The following is a 21,165-nucleotide window of genomic DNA, read 5'->3' as shown; positions in this document are numbered from 1 at the left end:
TGAATTTTTCATTCTTCTTATCAACAAAGACTGAGAGTTATTTCTTAAACGATGTAATTTTCTGTTTCAAAATTTTAAAATGTGTGCTGCATTCACGTTCCTCTTCTCAAATTTGTAACAATTAATTTTTAACTCATAAATTAAGTAGATGCTTTTATTATAGTACACTTTTATAATGCAGCATTAATAAATGTCAGCAACTGGATATAGTATAAGAGTATAGGACCTGAAAACAGGTCATCTTTCACTGCTTATTAGATAAGTAACCTTGGGCAAGTTATTTAATTTGTCTGAGTCTCAATAAACTCATCTTATACAATTAGAATTCTCATGCCTTTTCAGCGGGTTAGTCTGAGAATTAATTGAATTAGCAAAGAAAAAGTGCAAAGCATATAACAGGCCTAATCCATCCATTGAGCAAGTATTTGAATACCTGCTATGTGCCAGTCACTGCTCTAAATGCGAGAAATATGCAGATGGTTCTTCCCTTCATGGAACACACAGTGGGGAAAACAATTAAAAGCACACTTGCGATGGTATGTGATGAGTGTTAGGGAGAGGCAGAAAACCTTGTGTTTTAAACACACCTAGCAGGGAAACCTAACCTGAAACAGGTTGTTGGAATTAGTCAGAGAAGCCTCCCTGTTGAGGTGGGAGAGAATACAAGTTAACCAGATACTAGAGGTAAACGAACATTATAGGTCAAAGAACAAATATCCTATAAGACACTACAGAGGTAAGTTTGAAAAGTGGTCTATGGACTAAAATATGACCTGCTGATGTTTAATTTGCTTCATGCACTCTTTCAAAACCACAAAAGCAGTTGGAAAAAATCCAAAAATTTAACATAAATATTCAGATTCATTACTTCTCTTTAGATATAACTTAAAAATCAGAAGCTCAATACTGGAATCAAATGCCAACAGTCACGTAGAGAAGTTGCCCTGAACTGGGGTCCAGTTCTCCCCATCCCCACGGGACGGTGTCCTGCCACTGGCAGCCACACATGTTTATAGTTCCTGTCTGAAACCTGTAAGGGTTTTATGGGGATTTGACTGCCTAGCCTAGAGAAAAAGAGATAACATTTTCATTTTCAATGGATAGAGCAAATATTGCTGATAAATGGTGGTGGTGGTTGTTGTACTGATGGTGTAGTTAGTAGTAGTAATGGTGGTGGTGGTGGTGATGGTAATTCTTATTATACTTCTGTCCTTGTTTTCTTACTACTGGTACTATCATTATCATTATTTCTAAAGAAAAATAGTAATGCTATTTTGATCCTTAAAGCTCAATTTATGACTGTCTTATTTAAGGTGTCACATTTGCTGTGTTCATATGTTGGGTATAAACCCCCTAAAGTCAAGTATTATGTATGATTCGTAAGGGGAAAAATTTCTATTTAGGACTAGCTCTTAAATTGCTAGGTTAATCTTTTAAAGGAACAGCCTTCAGACATAAATACAACTATTAAATGAGGCCCTAAAAAAGTATTTGTAGAATGTTTACTCTAGTGTTAGATACTAATGAGAATCAGAAGAATATGTCCTAGCTAATAATCTGGCTGAGAAATGGTATTCTTAAAACCACTAAAGAATATTTCCAAGGCAACATAAACTATTGCCATAAATTTAGAAACATAATCTGGCTACTATAAGCTTTTAGAGTGCCTTTACTTATATCATATAAATTGCCTTGTTAATGTGATATAAATGTTTTCTATACCTTCAATAGTTTTTTATTACATGTTTCATGTGTAACAGTTACAGAGAATCAGAATGTAGTTCATATCTTTGATATGTAAGATAAAGATTTCATTATTTGATTAGCTGAAAAGTCTACCTCTGTTATTTGCAAGTCCCCTGAGTCCTTTGCCCTGCTTAATTTATAAGGCATTTCTATAGTGGATACACTGTCATGAGGTTCGAAAACACACTTTTAGGATTTGACCATGTCTATAATTCAAGATTATAATCATTTGTGTAATACATCTAATTTTCTGATAGAGTATATAATTTTTTCCATATATTCCTGTGTATTTGCATTATATCTAGCTGTGCTTGATTTTACAAGTGTCCAGGTTAGGCTTGGATGAATGTAAATATGTTGTTAAATATGTTCATGCTATGAACATATTAAATATGTTGCATTGTGACTGAGTAATAAAACAATGAGGAATGGGCATTGATAAAAGAATTAATCATCCAGGAGGAATACCAGAACTTAGCTTTATCTAAAATTTTTCTTGAACAACTCTAATAAGGAAGTATTCAGTTATGGTTTTAATAAAGTATAATTATGTTTTACAATTTTGATGATGAAATATAAGAAATGAGTTTGGGGTTGACAGCTTGAATGTTGAAATACCCAAATGACAAACTATTTTTATAGCAAGCAACAAATATTGTTTGAATGTTGAGCTTAATTCCCAAAATTATGACCTAAATTATTTGTAACCCACACCTGTATCATTACCCTTGGACATTCCTGAACCACTTACTACTGTTGTCAAGTCTCCTTCAAGCTTCACATTCAGGTTTCCCTTTTGTATTTGCCTTGGCAGCAAGCTTGCTAAAAAACGCAAGGATGCTATGGGGAACACCCGGCAGGAGATGACTCACATGGTGAATGCGATGGATCGGAGTTATGCTGACCAGAGCACTCTGCATGCAGAAGACCCTCTTTCCATCACCTTCATGGACCAACATAATTTTAGTCCAAGATGTAAGTTCTTCATTAAAATTTTCATTCATGATTTTCAAAGCTCTTTTAGTGTACTCTGTGGTCAACACATCTTTGAATAATGAGAGAAAGTAAGAAAAACAGATGGAAGAAATAGCTACACAGAAGAAAAAAGGCAATAGATAATATTATGGAATTTATAAGAACTTATTTTCAGTCTTGATACCAGATTTACTTTAACGTCAACCTGCATGAATTTTATTACTATATCATCATAACAGATATTCATATATACCACTCAGACCAAATTGTATTTCATTGCTTTAATATACTTCACGGCCTACATAAAATTAGTTCCTGTCAGATTTATTGTTATTTTACCATTTGAGTCTTCCTTTGTGCAAGATAAAGTTTTTTGTGAGATAACAAACATCATACATTTTCTGAGAATTATTGGCATGGGTAAAATTATTCTATCAAAATATTCTATAGACTCCTGGAGAATTTCCGTAACAAAAAGTTAACTAGGGGAAAGAGGAACTACATGTTCTTCAGTGGCTGATGTGAAGTCCAAAAGTTCACTTGAATTAGGGGATTGGCATGAAATAGTGAAATCCATCCATTCATCCGTTCATCTGTCTATCAATTTACCCATCCTTCCACCCATGTTAAGAATTCCTAATGTTGATCTATGAAGGAAGGCTTTTAAAATATTTCTGCTGAAGTACTGTTTAATGGCAGATGGTTTGAATATTACCCCAATATTAGTTATCTTCAAATTTCTGATGAATTTTATTTTTTTTCTATACCCCTGTATTTGTTACTTAAATTTAAGTTAAATTACCTGACTCTGTTTCTTCAAATCCTCACATAAAATTCATGCTTGACAAAAGAAAATCATGTTTATCCTTGGCCTTGTATATAGGGGCATTCTGCCACAGATACTGGAGGTGTGCTTACTTCAGTTTGGAAAACGTATGTAAGGGAAGATCAGATAATAGAAGTATTATTTCTTATACAGATTATAAAGGTATGTTGTGATAAGGTTGAGAAAAATAAGGTGTTTGCAGGTTGTATGCGTTTACATCTTTTCAGAAAAGGAAGGTTTTTTTTTTCTTTTTCTGGGATGTTCAGCTTGGTGAAAATTTCAGACATTATTGGCCCTAAATGCAGCCCATCATTTTCCTTGTTACATATCTAACCAAAGTAGTTAGAAAGGTTATAGTCATTTTTGAATTTAATTTTAATCATGATAGGGCCTTTCTGATCTATTTTATTTTTCACTATAAGATAAATAATAGAAAAGAACATAAAAATATATTGTTGAAGGTGTTTGCCTGAAAATTATTGAAAATATAGATGTGCTACCTCTCTAACGATTTTATTTAATTATTAATACATTAAGGATTTGAAAGCATGTTTATTCCCCATACTTTTCTATTGCCTATGTTACTGGGAAGTTTGGATTCACTAGTGTAATTATACATACCCACTCATGGACTTGGAGAAAGTATTAAATCTATTTCCCACAGCTAACTAAAATAAACTTCATTTGGAATGAGTATGAAATAATTATTTCTCTAAGTTTTTTGCACCTGATAGATCTAAAATTCACGGGTTTCCCCCCCTAATTTCATAATCTTTATACGGTCAAGTTGAATCATCCTGGCTTTTTAAATTGAGCGGAATACTGAACTATAACTATAGATACACCTTTCTTGTTTTGCGATAACCCAAGCTGAAAAAAGAATTTTAATTTTTCAGGGTACCTTAATCAAAGAGTGTTTAATAATTATATTTCTTAAGAAAACATACATATATTTTGAAGGGGAAAAGAGAGTAAAATACTCCTTTAGGGCGACGTCTTCCTTCACGAGCTTTGTTTTCCACACAGTGCCCAATGATCCACTCGTGCCGACCGCTGTGCTAGGTGAGGCCCTGCCACTTCATCGTTTTTCTTTGCATGGATCACACCTCCTTGCATGGGTTGCAATTTTGTCAGCAGAGTTATTACTTACTGTTCTGGAAGCATCTTCATTTAAAATATATAGTCATTGCCTTATCAAAGAGAACAGCCGTGGTTAATCCAGTCAGAGCTAGTGGATTTCAAATGAGTGATGTGTGCTTCTCTGAAGCCACGAGTTCATTCATTCCTGGTTCTGTTAGGTTGGGGCAAAAGTACAATGGCCCACAATGTAAGATGTGTGTTTATCTGTGCGGGTTAATAGAATGAACCCAAATGCACACACGTCAGGGACCAATGCTACCTGAATAATTTGTTTGTACATAAAGATTTGATGCAAAGAGATTTCCTAAATTCGCCTGATATTATAGTTACTATATAACACCTAAGACATCCTGTATTGCTAGCAATAAATAAGTCCTTTTCAGGTATAAAATTATATTAAATTGTAATCTAATTACATATTTAAGAATGGGACGAGTTTTATTTCAGTTTGTACCATATTGTTTGACTGATTTTACAGCAATGATTCATGACCATTTGCTTATATGTTCACAAGTTATACATCAGTTTTAATCCTGTGTTTCTAATGTTAAGATCTAACCAAAGAAATGTAGAAATTGCCTGAAACATGTGTCAAAAGCTCCCAGTTTTCATGTTTTATGTATAAATCTCTTGTGAACATAAAACTTTAGCTTGCATTTTATGCATGCTTTATTGTCCATGTATTCAACATTCATGTCCATTTTCAGAATATTTTGGAACAGTGACACTAACTCAGTTAACCAAAACGCACCTCTTTTTCACTAAAATAATTACTTGAAGTTAAAATTATGTACTCTAAAAGAACCAGAAAGCGGGTGTGCTCTATTGTGGACAGCACTCTCCCTTTAATGGCCACACCACCAGGGGTAAGGAAGCGAACTGAGGGATCCGTCCGGGGGTGGCCTGATGGGTTAGGGAGAAGTCAGGAATCGCCGTCCTTGCCGAGGCAGCAAATGCCTCTAAAATTATCATCCTTGCTGAGCACTCTAGAAGGCTGCCAGCGTCCAGTTAATAAGTACAATTCAATGAAAATGTTACTAATGCACGGGAAAACACAGTTGCCTAATTGTTAAAACTTTACTACAGTAATATGTTAAGGACAGGTAGGTAGAGTTGGGGTCACATCTAGCAGTGCTGCGGACTCACAGTATAAACTCATGAAAATACCTTTCGTCTTTGCTTACCAATCTGTAAAGCAATGTGGTCATTCCTACCGTACCTTTTCCACATAGTTTTGGAAAAAGAAAATGAGATGATATGTGAGTTTTTAAAAGCTATCAAGTTTTAAATGGTATGGTAACAATATTCCCTGTGAAAAGGGATGTTCCTGTTGAAGGAAGGCTAGAGTAAACAACACAATAGAGTCCTCAAATCTGCTCGTATAAACAGCCACTATGAATTTTTTGTCATTTTGAAAGTTGAGTTAATTTTTTTTAATTTGTTGTTTAAAAGCTAAATCTCATTAATCATATCAGATGTAAAAATGAGTTGTTTCATTTTTCATCATTCTTGGGATCGTGATGTTTATAGTTTTGCATCCAAGTGATTTTGTGTTTATAAAGCAATCTTGAAATCATTGCAAATGTTGTTTTATATTTGTATCTATTCACTGATTTAAAAAGAGCTTAGAAACTTTTCATGGTAATTCATATATTTGTGTTTTTTGTGTTTTACTGCTTCTTTGGGTTAAAGTCCCTATAACTGGTAAGTGTATTGCAAAGAACTCTAGAAAACCTTTCCATCCAGGAAATACTTAAAGTTATTATTCTTAAATGTGTAATAAGGATAATGATTAGTACATGTACTCTCACTACTAGTCACATTATTAGGTGGTTTAATGAGGTGGAAATGTATTGACATTAATAATTCATGTGTGATTATTTTAAAGAGTACTGCTCATTGTACTACTGTGTTAAAGCTTAATGCCAAACAAAAGGCATTTCATACTGGGACACAATTGTGTAAGATTTGGAATATGGGTGAATTCTGTGTTTCTCACTGGGCCTTTTACAAATGTAAATACCCTGCTGCTCCAGCAGGTGCCTGTGAGCCCTGGGGCCACTCCACGGAGAGAGCCCCTGCGGTGGCTCTGCTTCACCTCACCGACTTCGTGTGCCCTCTTTCTGTCCTACGCTGTGTAATGCCCACATCGGTGCCTTCTGATTAACTTCATGGGAGAGATGTATAGATGCTTTATGTCAGTCTATCAGTTGTAATATTTTAGCAGAGATAGGTCAGTTGAGTATAGTCTCATCGAAGAAGAGAATCTCATGAATTATGTTTGCTAGCAAATGTTTGTGTATAGAGGGGTGGGCAAAACTTGAATAAAGGGCACTAATTCATTTGGGTGATTAGTTCAGAACGGAATCCACCAGGAGTGCTTTTGATTCATTGTGGTATTTTAGAAGGAAATGCAGAAAGATAAAAATGCATTCAGCCTAGTAAGACAAAGTAGAGTAAATGCAATCAAGCTAAATTATAGAAGCACGCAAATCTGATTGTGGGGTTCTTTTTTTTTCCTTCTCCAGGAAGAAAAAATGTTTATCATGGGGACAACAATTCATTTTTTGCCATATCCTATTTGTAGAGTTGGTGATAGAACAGGCAAATGTACCAGCATTTGAAATATGTTTCACTGTTAATTAAATATCGTTCTCTACAGTATGCATTATCATTAAAAACAAAAGTTCCCCTAAGAGTGTACTTTCTCTTCTGTTAATGAGCGTGGCAATATAATGCTTTTCAAAGTAACACCCCTTAAAACATTTTTTAAAGTGGTAAGTTTAAATGTGATAAATATAAGCATGCTTTTTCTCATTGTAATGATTAGTACTATGCTCATTAAAATAATATTTATTCTTCATAGGTAAAATGTTCTTGTTTTTTTTCTTCCTCCTTATGACAGAAAGATGCTTAAAGTTTCCTTTCATTTTAAGCTAATATAACACAATTGGGATGGGCCTATACTTAAATGTGGGTGGTAAGGGATTCAGCTGATTTTAACTAATTCACTCATTGAAATGTTTATTGACTGCTTTGCACCAGAGACTAGGAATAAAAAAAAAAATGACTCTGTCTCTATATTCTAAGTGTTAAGAGTTTAGTGAAGATAAAAGACCAGGAAACAAACTATTAAAAAATAAAATAAATGAAATGAATGTAGACCGAGAGGTCATGAGAACATAAAGCAGGAGCTGTGTAGCTCTGCCTGGATGGGCCCAGGAAGAATTCCAGAGGAAGGACCTACACACTTTACCCCAGAGAAATACACTGGTTTCTTCTATACAGTAGCCAGAAGAGCCCAAATATATTAGCAATAAAAACAACAACAACAGTAATAACAATAAAAAACCAAGAGGTAGAGATTGAGTATGAATAACGTGTGACCTGGCTAGCCAACCTAGAGGGTGCAGGGGATGCTTCTGTAGAATGCCCATGTTTCCCAGTCTGCAGTGTCAGGGTAAGAAGCCTCAGGGGGCTGGGCGTAGTAGGGCCACAAGGGCAAGACAAGCAGCCCGGTGGGATGGTTGCCCAGAGACAGGTTAGGTTATGGGTGTGAAGGAATTTGTTCAATTTAACCAACAATGAAATACCTCCCCAATTGACTATTTGATCTTCTAGTCCCAATCTATACTTCTGTGAATGCCGGTACAAGAAAAAAGTAAGAACCCAGCAAAATCTCCCATTATACTTTTAAAAAAGCAGATCAGCTGTTTTCTACATCTCAGAGCATCTGTCGTCCTGGTGAAATACACATAACGTACTCTGACCTCATGCCCTGAGCGTAAGCGAAAGGCTTTGTATTTATGAGGATGCTGCCCTAGGCCTCTACTATATTTCTTTCCCTTCCTCCTATTATCAGAGAGAGCTTGAGGTCTTAAGAATGTTCTTTGCATTGACATATATTAAACAAGATAACTTTGTCTTTTTTTTTGATGTTCTTGAATCTGAAAAATGCCAGATGAGAACCACAGTGCTACAGCAGAGTCCAGTCGTCTTCTTGATGTGCCTCGCTACCTCTGTGAGGGGACAGAGTCCCCTTACCAGACGGGACAGCTGCACCCAGCCATCAGGGTGGCCGACTTACTGCAGCACATTAATCTCATGAAGACATCAGACAGCTATGGGTTCAAAGAGGAATATGAGGTGAACGTTTCAGTACTACGTTAAATGTTATTTTTAACCATGATACTCGGTGGAATTGAACAGATCTCCTTCCTTTCACGTAACAAAGATTTGAATACTCTATAGATACTCTAATCCTGTGTTTGAATGAAAAATCAAGTATATGGGGAGATTAAGTAGACAGATTGAAAGAAAAGGGTACTTCTTAGGGCTATATCTGGCTCTAAATACATTTTAAGAACTTAAAAATGTTGAGTTCCATAATTTACTTTACTATGTTATTTAAAATCCACTTTCTTAGACCTTTTATTTCCTCAGTCAAAAATCCACAGCAAGATCCCTTGAGTTCCACTCTATCATTACAGGCTTTATCATGCTAGTGACTTAACCATAGGTACTACTCTGCCTCGTTGCTTGTTAACACTCTGTTAAGAAATGGAATGAAGTCTTGTGTTCTAAATATACTATGTGTCACTTAGTTTTGAGGGTGACTGGGGAGAAAAAACAGAGCACTGCAAATCCAAATGTTCAGAAGCCAAAAGAAGGAATTGAGAAATTATTCCGCCAACCTTGTTTCCCTTACCTATTCAAACCAAAATACCAAGATTTAAACTGCAAGGGAAGTGATTTAAATTAAACATTCCAATAAACAGTGCAGAGCAAAAAGGGAACAGTTCCTTTGCCACCTTTGCTTACTGAAAAATATCAGTAACACCACCCATGTAACACCATACATGCACTGCCACACATGTACCACCAGACACACACACTTAAAGTGAAAGAATTCCAGCAATAGTTTACTTTAAAAGACCATTCAAAATATATCCGACTACATGAAGAATTCTCTAAACATTACATTTTATTTGCCAATTACCTGTATACTCATTTTGGGAGTGAATACGATTATCTTTGAGTTTTGAAAGTGGGTTTTAGATGTTTGCCGGAAGCACTATGCTGTGGTAACGAACGAGTGCAAGGAAGTATAATAGGGCTGCCAGAGCTGGTTCTTTCTGTTCATTTCATGTGTATTTCTGTGTACCTCACTTCAAAGACCGTTGACTCTTTGTAGACCCTATTTCCTGTGTTGAGCAAAGTTAAAGCTCTTCTGCAAAAAGAAATTTATACCCATATTTTAAATTGCTACATATGGCAATTAAACCAGTCAGCATATTCATCTGTTCCAAGATTCTTGGAGATGATGACTTTTTTAAAATTCTCATATGGTCCCTTGTTGTAGGGACTCAGTCCTTTTCATGATCTTCAAAGAAACTGAAATGTGATGTACTACACATGATTTAATGAAAAATTATGGGGGAAAACAAGTCCCCCCCCATTATATATGCTAAAGGAAGCACATTTCAAGGATAACTCATTAAAAGTAGTTTTGAAGTTTTTGATGCTTTCTCTACCTCTTTCTTACAAAGTTAGAGCAATCTTAAGTTTAAAATACTTTTAAGGTCCTTCTTTTTCTGCAGTTGTCTCTTGTCCTTAATTTGAACTCAGTCCAATGCAAGATGAACAAGTGGGAGTCCAGCAAATAAGCTTTGTTCTGACAATGGAACTTGTTTACTACTGTAGGACTCCCTCCCTGAGACAGTGGTTATTACTATTCTGGTCTTCACAACAGACAAACCTGATTCATGAAAAGGAATTAAATTCAGTCTGCTTGTTCGTTTTATTTTCCTAGAGCTTCTTTGAAGGACAGTCGGCATCATGGGATGTAGCTAAAAAAGACCAAAATAGAGCAAAAAACCGATATGGAAACATTATAGCATGTAAGTTCTCATAGAATTTGTGGTGAATGTACTGTAAATATTATGCACAGAAGATAAATAGTAAGTTGCAATTCTTCTTTATATGGTTTTACATTTTAAGACAATCCCAGAGGGTGTCACATCTCTTTGTCAAATAATCTACTTAATATTAAAACAGCACTGGCCATTGGTAATGACACTGAAATTGTCGTCATCCTTGTTAATTAAATTGACTCACACTCTTCACCCTGTGGAGATGGTTCTGTGTGATTTTATGTTTGCACACAAATACACGGGGTGTTATTAAATGACTGAGAACATCAGAATAATGAAAAGAAAAATTTTTTCAGTGATAAATTACCTTCTCCAAACTTATTCCCTTGGAATCTGTCTGAACTCCAGTCACTCCATGTTATTTCTCATTAGGGACTCCCTCCTCCTTACCTCTTCAATATGTGTACATGGATAAATAACATAATATGAAACCACAGAAGAGGTGAGGAAAGTAACATAATTTAGCTTGCAAGTAGCTACTTATTTACTTTGACCATTCTTTTTTCAATTTAAATTATTTTAAAGTTCTTATGAAAACATCAGATACTAATCACGATGCTCAAGAAATAAGTTGGAAGCAGGGGTTCAAAATTCATTCCCTACTTCAGTGGCTCATTTGCTATTAAGTGCAGGCAGAAAGATCCCAGCCCTTGAAAATCATGTCTAAGAAGTGAAAGTAGGAGTCAAGGCAAGTTTAGTTCCTTAGACAAATCCATGACTCAAAGGATCGTTCTCCAGACACTAATTATCATCTCCTCTAAAAACTTCCTAACTATGAAGATGTTAGTCAGTAAAACTTTATCAACAGAATGCTATTATATTGTAATAAGTAATAAGATCATTAATGGTCTTGTATTTCTTCAACTGACTGGAGTTTAAGGAAATTTAGATACTGGATTATTTTAAGTCTCTACCAGTGGCATTGTCTCAGAACAGGGGGATATTTAATAGCTGTTATTTCATTGTTTAAAAATTTTAGATGATCACTCCAGAGTAATTTTGCAACCTGTCGAGGATGATCCTTCTTCAGATTACATTAATGCCAACTATATAGATGTAAGTATTTTTATAGCTCAGTATGCCCAATTTGTTGGCTTGCATATGTGAATCTTTTGCTTGTTATTACCTATAAAGTTATTGCTAGCTTTTTAAAATAAAGAACAAACTGTACACTTTTCCTTGTTCTACGTCCTAGTACTTACTGACGTTGTTGTGCTTTCTTTCACACCTGACTTTGGTTTGGGCTGTAGATTTGGCTGTACAGGGATGTAAGTACCACTATATGTAAATAACAGTATCCTATTATAAATATGTGATGTAACTACTCTTAATTACAGTTATTACTAATGCTTACTACTAGCTTTCTCTGCATGCTTCATGTAATTAGCCTCATACAGTATATCTATGTTCATTTCTTTGTAACTCCTTTACATGTCTTAAGATCTCTTTTATCTCCTTCCCTTTTCTATGTTTAGAAAAACAGGACCATTTTTAGCTCTTGACAATTTCTTACGTACTTGAGTTTTATTTGTTGACGATTTCTGTTTCTGGCTTTTATTCTTACCCTCCCCAAACATATGTGAGAAGCTGGATAGTATGATGTGTTAGTGTTTCTGAAATTCTACTTTTTACATTTGACTTCTGATGTGAATAATGGGTAGGGAAACTATTTTGTGGTATATGGTATTGGTTTGTGAAGTATTAAAATTACATAAGCAAAATAATTACCAAATTGCATTTGTCAAATGCACATATCACACATATATATTGAATCATACAAATCAAAAAGTTTGTTTTAATCATACCTTCTATTGTTAACTTTTAGTTAAAAACACATCTCCATGTATATTCTTTGCTTAATGGAAAATAATTTTTTAATGAAAGATAAAATGTTTAGGAAGCAATATATTATATTACATATAAGAAGGACAGGCTCTTTGTTTGTACTTCCTGGTTCAAAATCACACTGGAAATCATAGAAATGTTGTTTCATCTCTCTGAGCCTCAGCTTCCTCATCTTTAAAGTGGGTATAATGATAGTTTTAATCTTATCACTTTTTTGTGAAAATTAAATGAAGTAATAATGCATGTAGAGCTTTTAGCACAATGCCTCACACATATTAAGTGCTCATTAATTCTAGCTATTTTTTAAACTAATTTAAATCTTGGTGTGCTTAAATTACTCAGTTCAAAATATGCATTATTTGGAAGGCAAAAGGTAGAACTATCAAGTATTACAGCATATATGCATACATTTATATCTATAAAATGTAAGAAATTTAGGACCCAACTTTTTCTAACTTACCAAAATAGAGAATATTTTTTATGATATTAAGTTCATATTTTATAGTTATGTTGTGAATTGTAATTACTTATATTTTAAATGAATAAATTTTATTAATTATATTGATTAAAATTTTGATCCTCACTTTACTCTCATTCGATATTTTAAATTTATTAGACACCTTAACATGGAAAACTAAGCTCTTGGTCTATTTTTTAAAATAAAACACATTAACAGTTCTCTGACAAATTTGTACTTGTTCTTACCAATTTAGTTTGACCTTGGTTTTCTGCCAAGACATACACACTGGAGCCTTGTTATAATGCTACTTTGTGATTCACATATTAAAAGTGAGACTGTTTTTATCCAGCATTTCTGTTAAGACCCCAGTGTATTTTGGTGATTATTACACAATTTTATAATTTTCCCACTCCCATTAGATTATTATATTTAAAAAATGTCTCCAAATTGGTAAATTTTTCATGAAAACAGGAGATGAAATGCTTATGAAGCTTGAAAAAAGTTCATAAAATACTGTGCTATGTGGATGTATTTACAAATCGAAAACTTCCAAATTTGCAATAGCGTAATGTTCACATTATTAAGTTTTAGATTGGAGACTTCAGTTTCTATGCACTTGTATTTGTATTGAGTCACCCACCCAAAATGTGGATAAGTTGTACCAAAGGCTTTTTACTAACGTGCTCTGGTAAATACACAACAGATCCAAAGCTTAACCCTGTTATACCATTAACATTTTTTCTACTCATGATCCATTGGAATTTAAACCAATTGATAACAACTAACAACTCGTTCCTTATCAGGAATAACTTTTTTATTGAAACAATATTAAGTCTTTAACCACATAGAGGTCTTGGCATATTAAAAAAGAAGATAAGATATATATTTTGAAACTCTTCCTATATATGTGTGTACCTGTAGTTACGTGTGTGTGTAAATTCTTATCCGCACACATAAAGCAGTTTGGCAGATTCTGGAATATATCGATAGACCAGGAAGACTGTAAAATCTCAGCAGGACTTTGATTTGATGCACACATGCATTGTCCAGCTCTAACATTGGAATGTTCCGTTATTTTTTTATGGCTCTAATATGTCCTTGTCCATTTGTAATGCAGTGTGTTGTACTTTTGGATGATAAAATGAGAATTGGTCTCTTTGAACACAGTTTTGCCAGGAATGAATGTAAAGATTAACATGAAGGCATAAACATTTTAGTGAAACCAAAGAAAATCTATGAGGTGAATCCCTAGCAAACAAATCTTAACTGTGCAATATATATTCTAATCAGAGCCCTTAAAATATTTAATTTTTTTATCTTTACCTTTCAGATAACATAGGTTTGAGAAGTGAACTATGAGTTCACTACTCATTTCTGGACTTTTTACTATAACTTAATCTTAACAGGTGGTTGTCTTCATCTTTTTATGCCTTCATTCGTTTATTTCTGATACTGATGTAAAATTATGACCAATTTGTTCTCCTGTTGTAGGGCTACCAGAGACCCAGCCACTACATAGCAACTCAAGGTAAAACTTGGCCTTTTAGGTGTGGTAGAGCAACCAAGCTTGCTTGTTCATCCATGTGGTGTGTGTGTTTCTTTGCAGTTTTAGCTCAATTAACTAGATAAACGATCATCCCTTCTGAATAACACTATTCTTTACTCATTTGTATAATACAAATTGTTTTATCTATACAAATATATGTGTGTGCGTGTGTATTTATATAAGCTTGATTTATTTTTTTAATTACAAGTGAAAGAAAAGCTGCCGGTAGTTTTTGTGATTGGGTTCTTGGTATCCTGATGTCCCAGAGTAATGCACAGAGTACTAGGCAATAGTGCTGGGCAGAGGAATTACTTATTTTTGATGAAAGCAAGGGAAGCCTCATCTCACATAAAATGCCTTGTTTTCTGGAACAGTCTGTGAGCCTGGAATGTAATAGTACCCGAGGCCAGTGTCGTCATAATGAGATGTTATACTATCTTCTAGCAATTTTTTTGCAAGTCAAGACTGAGACAAAACAAAGGGCTAAAGGGAACCTTGTCAACTTCTTTCTTCATGGAAAATAAGAAAAGAGTAGGGGAAATTTGTTATATAGGCACACTGGGGGTAAAAGTATCCTAACATCAACAACAAAAACACCTTTAGTTGTCTCTCAAAATTGACCAGTGGTCATTAGAAGAGAAACCTGCACATCACTGTATAAAAGAGGAAAGTAAAACAAAAACTGTACCGCTCTTTGACAGAGGTTATTTTATAAGTGTTTTCACATATTTTTGGAGTAATTGAGTTTAATTGTAAACTATTTAAATTTAGAAAAGTCATCCATGGTGAACAATATTCTAGTTTTATGGTAATGAGTAAAGCCCAGCAGATGCTTTTGCATGTGCAGTTTGGAGATGATACTATAAGATAAGATGTGTCCTGTACGTGTGACATTTCTTCATTAACCCGTCAGCATGCACTGTGTATAAATGATACGCATGTAATTTTAACTGGCAATATGTACTTTTTGGTTGGTGATGGCATAATCCTGTTTTAATATATATTTGAAGATGTATTAACATAACTTCAATATAAATACCCTAGAAACCAGTATCTCTCTCTGAACTGGGAAGTAAAATATAGATGGGGGAAAAAAAAACTTGCACATGCCTATGTTTTTACCTATAGTGTGACTTTACATAGGAAATGCATTTGAAGTTCTTTCAGTGACATTTCGTGTTAGAACTTTAATTTTCTTTTTCATTTTTGTAGTTTACATCACTTTTTAACTTACCAAAGTTCTTATTAACTATCAAATGTCTCTGATAACATAATATTCAAATTAATTTTTTTGCTAGGCCCCGTTCATGAAACGGTATATGACTTCTGGAGGATGGTCTGGCAAGAACAGTCCGCCTGCATCGTGATGGTGACGAACTTAGTTGAGGTTGGCCGGGTAAGAAAAGAATGTGTGTGTTTTTTGTTTCTTCGGGTTGTTTTTTTGGGGGGAGGGGAGTGGTTATAAAACATGAGTATAACTTGAATAGCAAACCATAACAAATTCAAAATAGAATGTCATTCAATTGTTTAACAAAATTATAGGCTTAGCGTATCAAATGAGTGCTTCCCTAAATGAAACTTTGATAGCTGAGAAATTATTTGATTACTCATTTAGTAATAAAATAAGCTTTGATTTTCTCCTGGAATCTAATTACATTGTCAGGTTTGTATATTTTTATGAGATTGCACAAAGTCTTTCTCTTTAACGTGTAATATGTAAAATGATGTCTCATTTATAGATTTTTCAAACTGTTTTTAAAATTTATTTTATTGTATTTTTTCCATTACTATTTGTCCTCCATATGCCCCCTCTAACCCCCTCCCCGTAATCAACACACTGTTGTCCATGTCCATGAGTTCTTTTTCCTTTTGCTTGATCCTTCCACCCTCTAACCCCCCCACACCCAGAGCTGTCATCCTGCTCTCTATCTGTGAGTCTGTCTCTATTTTGCTGTTATTTCAGTTTGTTCATTAGATTCCACATATGAGTGTAATCAGATGGTATTTCCCTTGCTCTGCCTGGCCTAGGACCTGGAGAATATTATGCTACGCTTTTTAAATTGTATTTTAACTGTAACGTGAAGAGTTACCACACATATTAAATCATATTGGTTCATGTATTACTATTCAGATTAACCTGTCTTCCTTTTTGTCATTTAGGTTAAGTGCTATAAGTATTGGCCTGATGATACTGAAGTTTATGGCGACTTCAAAGTAACTTGTGTAGAAATGGAACCACTTGCTGAATATGTAGTTAGGACTTTCACCCTGGAAAGGGTAGGTACCCTAAAGTTCTGTTTCAAATTATGAATATTGAAACTTACTTTTCTCTTAAAATTCCTGTCAAGGTATGTTTCGACAATGCTATAAATCCATCCATTTTATTCATTTATTTTACAAATATTTATTTAAGAGTGTACCATGTGCAAGGCATGTTTCAAAACCTTGGGACACATTAAATCCTTGCTCTTGTGGAGCTTACAATCTGTTGAGGGGAGACAAGCAATAAACATTAATAAATAAGCAAATACATCGTATATTATGAAAGGTACTACAGAGAAAAATGATGTTAGGAATGGAAGTACAATAGATAATATTGTTGAGGTAGAAGAAGGAATGGTTTACAATTTTAAAAGGATGATCAGTAAGACTCATTGAGAAAATAATCTACAAATAAAGGCCTGTGGAAAGTGAAGGAGTGAGTGATTTAACTACTATATCCCAGGGAAGTTAGCCCAGAGAGGAATATTTCTGATGGAGGGAAGATTCCTGTCACAATGAGAAACAGCCAGGAGTCAAAAGTGTTCAGCGATGAGACAGAAATATGAGGTGAAGTCAGAGATATCACAGAGCTAGATAAGTGAGGCCTTGTAAGCCATTGTGATGATTTCAGCTTGTATTGTAAGAAGGTAGGCAGTCATTGAAGGGTTAGGAGCCCAGGAGTAACATGATCTGACTTTTATTTTTAACAGGATCAGAAAGACTAAAGCAAAGTAGGCAATGTAGGGACATTGAAGTGGGGCATGAAGCAATGACCTACATTATTGCTGCAGATACCGGTGTTGCATGTGTGTCTCTGTATGTCTACACAGCTTTGAGATACTGATAGATAATGGCCAAGAATTTCCTTTCCATTAATCTACCATAAGGAGTGTATTTAAAATACAATGACTTCATGCATACTCTTGGAAAATTTAGATGACCACACATGTCCAGGAATAGGGAGATATTATACATGCATGAGCTATCAATAGCATTTTTAAAAATGTATTGACTTGAGAGAGAGCTAGAGACAGAGAGACAGAAACATTGAGACATTAATTTGTTGTTCTATTTATTTATACATTAATTGGTTGTTTCTTGTATGTTCCCAGACCCAAGGTGAAACCTGCAACCTTAGTGTATCAGCACAACACCCTAACCAACTGAGCTACCTGTCTAGAAATAGCATATTTTACAAATTATACTTATAAGTATTTATACCCACATTAAAAGTAATTAGGGAAATATTAAAAATAACATTATACAGAATAACATAATTATGATTATCACAACTCTAAAAAAGTATGGAAATTTCTTAGAAAAATCAAATACAATAAAATAAGCAAAGATATAGATTTTAAAAAGAGCCATCAAGTTTGATTTAATGACGGACTAGATCTCATTATTATGGAGAGAATATAGAATATGCATTTTTCTTACTAGTTCATGAAAATCAATCATGAACTTATAAAGGAAATGGGAATATATAACAAAAAATTCAAGATGCTTCCAAAATCCAATAGAAAATAATTCCCTAACAAATCACTAACCCATGACCCCACAAATTAGGCTCTTAGAAATTACCAAAGCCTCTTCTGGATAATCCCTGAGTGAATGATTGCCTCAACACTAAAATTATACTGTAGTAATCAGCAATTTATACCAAAATTTCCCACGTTATTATCCTCTAAGAAAAATATATATGCATAAATCATTTCAATTTTTAAAGGTAGTCTAGATCACATGGAAAATCATTAAACTAGAAAACTTTAAAAATCAATAAAATAAAAAAATAACTATTAAACAGAAACACAAAAAAGTAAATTAAATCAAAAAGCTAGTTCTTTTTTAAATTTTTTCTTTTTCATATTTTTTAAATTACTTTATTGTTGTTCAATTACAGTTGTCTGCATTCCCCCCACCCCGTTCCCCCCCCCAACCCCAGCCAAACCCATCTCCCTCCCTTGCTTCCACCCTCCCCCTTGGTTTTGTCCGTGTGTCCTTTATGGTAGTTTCTGAAAACTCTTACCCCTCCCATCTGGCTATTGTTAGATTGTTTTTAATTTCAATGTCTCTGGTTATATTTTTTTTGCCTTTTTCTTTTGTTGATTATGTTCTTTGAAAAGGTCAAAAAACTGACTAAGCCATGATTCAGAATGAGGAACAATCAAAAAAAAAATGCAACTTTAGCCCTGGCTGGTGTGGCTCAGTAGACTGAGTGCTGGCCTGCAAACAGAAGGATGGTTGGTCCAATCCCCAGTCAGCACACAAGCCTGGATTGCAGGCCAGGTCCCCAGTAGGGAACATGCAAGAGGCAACCTCACATTGATGTTTCTCTCCCTCTCACCCTCCCTTCCCCTCTCTCTAAAAATAAATAAATAAAATAAATAAATCTTTTAAAAAATATGCAACTTTAGTAAATACAGAAAGTATATAATTGCAGTTATGCTTGCTATTAGGAAAGTTATAATTATATTTTGTTTAAAGTTAGAGGTGCAGATTTTCATCTATATACACTGATATGCTAAACAATAATAACTTCCTAAATTTAACTCAGAAAGAGTTAGAAACCTGAACAAATGATAGAAGAAAATAAAATGATTGTTAAAATTTATCATTAAAATTGCACTATGGCTTCATAGTGGAGGTTTCTTTGACATTTACAGAATTACTAATGCCTGCATTAGTCAAACCGTTTAGGCCATAGAAAACTTACAACCAATTAAGTGTATCTTTAAAAGCTAGCATACCTGTGATAACAGAACTAGATAAAGAAGCTCGTCTCTTATTTATCTCAATCTCTCCCGGTGTGCGTGCCCACACCTTACGAACAAATTACATTCAAGAGCATGCTTGAAACAACTTCAAAATGAAATATTGAAAATTCGAATCCAGAAGTGAATTAAGAAAAGATCATAACATGATCCCTCCTGATTATTTTCTAAGAATACAAAGATATTAAAACTGTGGCAGAATACCTCATTATGACACTGCATTAAAGGAACAAAACTATGTGATTTCATTAATAGACATTGTAATGCACTTAATTTGATTTAAGTGACATTTGTAATAATACTCTAATTATATTACAAAAATAAGGAGAGTCCCTAAACATGATAACAGGTGTTTCAACAATAACTAGGAGCGTGCATGTTCAGGAGTAAAAAATTAAAGGCATTGCTGTTATAATAAGGAATGTGATGTGGATAATTATTCTCACTAGTACTCAACATTTTAGGAAGCTCTATCAAATGAAATAAGACAAAAGGAATAAACTGCATTACTATTAGAAGAGACAAAATTATTTTTAAATGAAATGATCTTATACCAAGAAAACTAGCAATAATATTTTTAAATATTAACTAATAACACTGATATAAGTGACTAATTCAAAATAAATATTCATAAGTTCTAGGTTTTATGATAACAATAAACAGACAGAAGGTAGACATTAAAATGTATCTTTCACTGTAATAAAAAATTATCTAGGAACATATTGTCTAGGAATTAACAATAATAATTTAGAAAAGTATCTCAAAGTATAGCAAGAAAGATACAGGTCCTCGGTGAAAAAACCACAGCCGTGTGTTGAAGGACATAAGATGTGAACAAATGGAGACGTGCTGGGTGCCCCAAGTGTACTTGTGTATACTTGTTATTAACACCACGTTATGGATTCAGTGCAATACCAATTGGGACGCCATTGGGTTTTTATTTTTAATACGTTTTCTTGTATTTAGAACTGGAAAGAGTGATTTTTTTGTGAAAATCACATATTTGAAAATTACTTTGGAGAAATTAAATAAGAAGAACAACAAGGGAACCTGTGCTGCCAGACATTAAAATTTGCTAAAAGGACTAAGACCCTTACACCAACTCCCATAAGAGGATTAATGTAGAGGAGGTGAAGGCACATCTAAAGTCAGCCCTAGAGTTGCCTTTGACAGTAGTAACAAAAGAGATTTCCCCATTTGCATGACTCCGTGGTGCTGTTTATTATTGTCACTAGTATAATGACTTGCTGAGCCCTGCTTTCTGTAGGGTGTTGTGTTAAGAACTGGAACTAAAAAGCATAATAAGACATGATCACTGGCTTCAAGTTATGGTCATATTGGTCTATATAGGATAGAATCTAAACATAAACTTTCTTAATTTGTTTCATTTATTTCATGCAATTGTTTACCTATCCTGTCTTTCAAACAGCCGAGATTGACATTGACAGAGAGGTCACAGTAGAGTTGGAGTTGTATAGATTATAGTGGGGGTTTTGCATTTTGTTTTGTTTTTTAGTTTTTGGTATTTTTGCTACAAAGGTGGGTTCTGGAAAATAAATTCTGCAGGACTTCATGTATGCTCCAAGCTGCGCTACCACAACCTACGGGCTTCTTTTAACAAAAAAGAAGGGAAAAGCTTTGAAATGTGCATTTAAGGG

General features: G+C 34.2%; 1 protein-coding gene across 4 annotated transcripts in view; it reads left to right on the top strand.

The window, feature by feature from the left end:
* Nucleotides 1-21,165, top strand: part of PTPRK (protein tyrosine phosphatase receptor type K) — a 478,561-nt gene that overhangs the window by 442,812 nt on the left and 14,584 nt on the right. For 2 of the 4 annotated variants that reach the window (XM_053913630.2, XM_053913632.2), the window contains 8 exons: nt 2,561-2,721; nt 4,574-4,609; nt 8,649-8,833; nt 10,500-10,587; nt 11,600-11,676; nt 14,417-14,453; nt 15,770-15,867; nt 16,632-16,748. In XM_053913630.2, the coding sequence (XP_053769605.1) occupies nt 2,561-2,721; nt 4,574-4,609; nt 8,649-8,833; nt 10,500-10,587; nt 11,600-11,676; nt 14,417-14,453; nt 15,770-15,867; nt 16,632-16,748 (799 nt within the window). The remainder of the gene's footprint in view (nt 1-2,560; nt 2,722-4,573; nt 4,610-8,648; nt 8,834-10,499; nt 10,588-11,599; nt 11,677-14,416; nt 14,454-15,769; nt 15,868-16,631; nt 16,749-21,165) is intronic. The other 2 variants (XM_053913631.2, XM_024551866.4) reach the window with 1 other exon arrangement.

This window comes from Desmodus rotundus, chromosome 11 (genome assembly GCF_022682495.2).
Source record: "Desmodus rotundus isolate HL8 chromosome 11, HLdesRot8A.1, whole genome shotgun sequence".
Lineage (NCBI taxonomy): Eukaryota > Metazoa > Chordata > Mammalia > Chiroptera > Phyllostomidae > Desmodus > Desmodus rotundus.
The sequence above is the reverse complement of the archived record's forward strand: the minus strand, read 5'-3'. Positions and strand labels throughout refer to the sequence as shown.